The sequence below is a fragment of the Pongo abelii genome, chromosome 21 (assembly GCF_028885655.2).
Source record: "Pongo abelii isolate AG06213 chromosome 21, NHGRI_mPonAbe1-v2.0_pri, whole genome shotgun sequence".
NCBI lineage: Eukaryota > Metazoa > Chordata > Mammalia > Primates > Hominidae > Pongo > Pongo abelii.
The window spans coordinates 38614001-38620000 of record NC_072006.2 but is presented as its reverse complement, the minus strand read 5'-3'; the positions used below and the strand labels follow the sequence as shown (position 1 = coordinate 38620000).

Genomic DNA, 6000 nt, shown 5'->3' with positions numbered 1-6000 from the left:
CACCAACTCAAAGGCTGTCTCTAAAGAAAAACATAATCACCCACGGTGTTACAGCTTGCTCTTGTTAACATGACAGCAAGATAAGTTCATGTCTTGGCAGTCGCATTAAATTTTAAAAATTTATTTGCAGAATCCAGAATTCTCTTTCTTCTTCTTCTTCTTCTTCTTCTTTTTTTTTTTGAGACGGAACCTTGCTCTGTCACCCAGGCTGGACTGGAGTGCAGTGGCACGATCTCAGCTCACTGCAGCCTCGACCTCTCAGGTTTAAGCAATTCTCCTGCCTCAGCCTCCCAAATAGCTGGTACTACAGACGTCCGCCACCACTCCCAGCTAATTTTCGTATTTTTTGTAGAGACAGCGTTTCACCACGTTGGCCAGGCTGATCACGAACTCCTGACCTCAGGTGATTCACCCGCCTCGGCCTCCTAAAGTGCTGGAATTACAGGCATGAGCCACCGTACCCGGCCAGAATTCTCTTTCTTGTTTAAAAATATATAACCAAATAATTTTTGTAACCTAAAAATAATACCCTAAGTATATAGCTGAGCACATACTCAACTTTTTTCTCTCTTTCTTTTGTTTTTTTGAAAGAGTATCACTCTGTTGCCCAGGCTGGAGTGCAGTGATACAATCACAGCGCACTACAGCCTTGACCTCCCGGGCTCAAGCAACCCTCCCACTTCAGCCACCCAAGTAGCTGGAACTACAGGCATGCCACACCCCACTAATTTTTGTATTTTTTGTAAAGACGGGGTTTCACTATGTTGCTCCAGCCTGGTCTCCAACTCCTGGACACAAGCCTTGGCCTCCCAAAGTACTGGGATTACAGGCATGAGCCACTGTAATGGCCGTTCATCTTTTATCTGTCAGCAAAGTTCAGATTTCAGGCCGAGATTTTCCTTTCAGAAGATAACATGAGGCAAGAGAAAATTAATAGCAAACATTTTGCCCATATATATTCTAAGTATATGCTGCTGAGATCAGCCTTGACACATTTGTGAACTGAAGACTCATCTACTTAACGAGAGGAAGTGCTGTGGCTGTAGAACTGATTTCTTACTTTGTTCAAAAATCACATAATAAACAATACTGAAATTACTGAACATCAAATCCAAATGCACATTAGAATACTTCCTGACTTGATGAATAAAACAGTAAAGAACAGACACTTCTTGTCATTCTATGTATTCTTTCACAGTAACTAGGAAAATGAGAGAATATCTTCATACTTGATTGGCGAAGCACCTATACAAAGCCCTATTAAATAATACTGGTGAACCAAAAGTATTCTTTGTTCTTTATCCTCTATAGTATGTTCATGTGTTAAAAATTCTTCACTGCCTAGCTAGGCATGGTGGCACAAAACTGTAATTCCAGCTACTCAGGAGGCTGAGGCATTGCTTGAGGCCAGGAGTTCAAAGCTGTAGTGTGCAATTACTATGCTGGAGAACAGCCTTTGCACTCCAGCCTAGGCAACATAGGGAGACCCCCATCTCTAAAAAACAAATTATTCACTGTCAGCTTATGAGGTAGTAATGTCTAGTCCCAGCATATAAAAGTCTGAAAGGGTGCAAGCTGTAAGATGGGATTCTATCAACCTGGGTCAATCCTGAAGGTATGTCGGGTGGGTCGCTTCATCTGATATAGTACCAGTGCTGTCACTGGTTCTACAAGTAAGGTATATGCCCCAAAGGCAGCGAGTCATAAAGCAGTGCTCAGTCTGAGTAGGATAATCATAAACATCTGCAGGAGGGGCACTACTTCAACACGAGGAATGTGAAACCTAAAAATAAGCAGACTGTAAAATAGCAGAACAAGACTCTAATAACCTAGCTAAGCTGCATCTTTAACACAGTATTTTAGCAAAATGTTGTTGGCTAAAGTAAAAATGAGAAAGATCTGGATGATAAAGAAAATGATGAATACACAAGGCAAGGACCAGCTTGCAGGAAAGGCTTTTCTGATAAAGGAAACGTAGCTCACAATTCAGGTTTCTATAAGGAAGAGGCATTTTTTTCTACACCTGCCCTAGAGAAGGAGTAAAACAGTTTTGTTTCTGACCATAACCATGAAGCAGGTCATAGTTTTTCTGCAACCGTTTTTTTTTTTTTTTTTTTTTTTTTTTTTGAGACAGGGTCTCACTCTGTTGCCCAGGCTGAAACACAGTGGCACAATCTTGGCCTACTTGCAGCCTTGACTTTCCAGGCTCAGGTGATCCTCCCACCTCAGCCTCCCAAGAAACTAGGATTAGGAGGTGTTCCACCACACCTAGATTATTTTTTGTATTTTTTTATAGAGACAGGTTTTTGCTATGTTGCCCAGGCTGATCTCCAACTCCCGGGCTCAAGCAATGTTCTCACTTCGGCCTCCCAAAGCACTGAGATGACAGGTGTGAGCCACCATGCCTGGCCTGCAATAAAATTAAGAGGATAAATACATATCCTTTGGATATATCATTTTAGTGCATGAGTTTTTTTCTCCTTCTCTAACATAAGACATACAACTCTAGAAATAAAGCTGGGAAACTCTAGAAATAAAGCTGGGAAACTCTAGAAATAAAACCATCCATGTCTGGGAACGCAATCTGACAGGTTAAGTTTAATATGCCTTGTAAGGGCAACATCCCCTCTTCTAAAGTACTTCATACTAACCATTCACTGACCACTCTTAGGCTTCAATAGAGACAGAGGACTCCTTAACTCCAGGCTGCCAAGCTTTGGTAAAGACAGAAATTCACAACTTGCTTTCTTCTTTTTATTGAGACAGGGTCTTGCTCTGTCACCCGGGCTGAAGTGCAATAGTGTGATCTCGGCTCTCTGAAGCCTCAAACTCCCAAGCTCAAGCGATCCTCCCACATCAGCCTCAAGAGTAGCTGGGACTATAGGCAAGCACCACCATGCCTGGCTAATTTTTTTTTTTTTTGAGACGGAATCTCACTCTGTGGCCTACGCTGAAGTGCAATGGCGCGATCTCGGCTCACTGCAACCTCCGCCTCCCGGGTTCAAGTGACTCTCCTGCCTCAGCCTCCTAAGCAGCTGGGTTTACAGGCACGGGCCACCAAGCCCAGCTAATTTTTTTGTATTTTTAGTAGAGACAGGGTTTCACCATGTTGGTCAGGCTGGTCTTGAACTCCTGAACTGAAGCGATTCACCTGCCTCAGCCTCCTAAAGTGTTTAGGATTATAAGTGTAAGTCACTGCACCGGGCCCACAACTTTCATATGTCCTCCTGTTGTTATAAGCTAATAACAATAACAGTTATAAGTATGGCCTAATACATTTTTTGCCTTTTTGACTCACAGAAGTGTTTTGAGAATAGATACCTTTAAATAAGAGCAATGAGATTTCTCAAAGAAAAGCGTATACCCCCAGTAGCATTTATTAACCAGATTCATGTGATCTTGACACACCAACATTTTTTCTACATTACTCAGTACTGCTAGAGCAATGTATCTTGGGGACCAACTTTTCCCAATCTAGAAGTATCACTTTCTGAATTTATTCCAATATTATGAAATATCTTCAGCTCCTGAAGACAAAACTCTGGTTCCACAATGGGCTTTATGTTGTTTTCCACTTTCTATTATAATATATTGTTATCTTGCTTCTATGCAAAACTTTCTATACTGCCATCTTTATTCTGAAACCTTGCTATATAATGCTGTATTACATAACACTATAAAATAGAACCTAGTAGGGTAGGTCCAGCTTACAGTCTATTAAGGTCTATTTTAATAACTAAGGTATCAGATATACTCAATAACAGGACATGCTCATGAGCTCCATGGTGTAGGGCATGAAGCTGACACCCCCTCACATGTGCTCCTTCCACGCTTCTATCAGATAATGCCAACTTAACCAACCTCTGAACCTTGTTTTAGGAGAACCAATGTGATCACAATTTTTTAAAAAGCTTTTTATTTTGAATTAATTATTACTCACAGGATGTAAAAAATTGCACAAAAGTCTCACATATACTTCATTTTTCTCCGATGGTGACATCTTATATAACTATAGTACAGCATCAAAACCACAGAAGTGGCATTGGTACATTACTGTTAACCACAAACATTGTTAAATTTTCACCATGTTTAAAAGCTGAATTCATTTCTGTAAATGTATAGTTCTACGCATTATCTCATGTATACATTATTTATGTAATCACCTATTACCAAAATCAAGATACAGAATCATCTTGTGGATCTTGATGGAATCAAGATGATGGAATCATCATCATCACATAACAACCCCCTTATGTTACCTTTTAATATTTGAATCCACTTCCCACCTACCCTGTTTCCTGACAAGTACTAATATGTTCTCCATCTCTAGTTTTGTCATTTTGAGAATGTTATATGAATTGAATCACACAGGATGTGATCTTTTGAGACTGACTTTCTTCATCAAGCAAATTACTCCTGAAGTCCACCCAGACCTATTGTGTGTATCAATAGCCCATTCCTTTTTTATTGCTGGGTGATCAGTATTTTTAAACTGTAGAAGAGTAAAATAATTATGAGCGTCAATAAAAGTTTATAAAGAGTCCACTTAATGTTTGGGGAATTTAACGCCTATTTGTGAATTAAACTGATATATATATTAAAAAAACTTCCCAGACATTCACTCAAGCAAGAGCACAGTATCAGACATAAATATCTGTTTTAAAATGACAGAATTGGAAGAAAACAAAAATGAAATGACAGAACTCAATGAAGAAACTCATGTGACTTACCCCATCCAGGTGGCAATGGACCAAGAGGATCAAATTCTTTACTTTGTGATGTAGCAAATAAATCTTGATTCTAAAAAGAACCAAAAAGTGATGAAACTATTGACAACTTAACAAATTATCTGACAGCAAGCTTATGAGTTCTGATTTCCCTTCCCTGGCAATGTATAATACAGAGAGTTTGTGTCTTAAAGAAGTCTCACATAGTTATGGATAAATGCCAATATACTTTGGTTTAGTTTAAAAAAACACCTGTGCAAACACTACCTAACATTTAAAATTATTTAAAATTAAAATACTACACATATATGTAATCCTCATCCCCAAAATGACCATTTTTTCCTTTGTGCTACAAATTTTACATCAATAATATAAAAATTAGAAAAATATATAACCCCCCAAAAGTCATTTATAATACCAGTACCCAGAATCATCATATGACTGAAAAATATTGCATGTGTAACTCAAAAACAGAAGATCAAATACAGAACACGTGACATACAAACAATTATGAGAAGAGAGTTGGGGGAACAGGAAGAGTGGGCTGCCAGATGAGTGGAAGAAAAGGTTTCCAGCTGTAAAGTGTTAATGAGCCTAGAACTGTATGGAAGACTTCTTAAAAGTTCTGTTTCCAATGATCACATTGGTGGAGAGAAAGATTTGGCTAGATAAGATCAAAGCAAAGTAAGAGTCAACCTTTGGAAAAAGAAAACAAAAGTCACACCGACTCTGTGTAGGGATATTAAGTCTGTTTTGATTTAAATGTATAATTAAGTAGAGATAATTATGTGGTCACCCAGTAAGACTTGGTTAAACCCTTTCTTCTTTAGTCAGATAAACAAGAGTCTAACTGCATTAAACATAATTTTACTATGGGGAAGAAAAAAAAACAAGTAAAATAGGACAACGAATCCCACATTCCCACATACCCAGCAACAGGACTCAACACTTATCAAGACTTAGCCAAGTTTCTCTCTTTTCTCCTGTTCTTTGTTGAAGCTAAAATCAAACATTATTTCACCTCTACATATTTTAGTATGTCTCTCTAAAATTTGTGGACATTTTTCTTTTTTTTTGAGATGGAGTCTCACTCTGTCGCCCAGGCTGGAGTACACTGGCATGATCTCGGCTCACTGCAGCCTCCACCTCCCAGGTTCAAGTGATTCTCCTGCCTCAGCCTCCTGAGTAGCTGGGATTACAGGCATGCGCCACCATGCCCAGCTAACTTTTTGTATTTTTAGTAGAGACCGGGTTTCACCATGTTGGTCAGGCT

The 6000-nt window shown here is 39.1% G+C and overlaps 1 protein-coding gene across 6 annotated transcripts in view; it reads right to left on the bottom strand.

Annotated features, from left to right (window-relative positions):
- ITCH (itchy E3 ubiquitin protein ligase) overlaps window positions 1–6000 on the bottom strand; it is a 156095-nt gene that overhangs the window by 61494 nt on the left and 88601 nt on the right. For 5 of the 6 annotated variants that reach the window (XM_063720616.1, XM_054542165.2, XM_024238866.3 and 2 more), the window contains one exon: window positions 4731–4800. The exons of the other annotated variant lie outside the window; for it this stretch is intronic. In XM_063720616.1, coding sequence (XP_063576686.1) covers window positions 4731–4800 — 70 coding nt within the window. The remainder of the gene's footprint in view (window positions 1–4730; window positions 4801–6000) is intronic. 6 annotated transcript variants of the gene reach the window in all.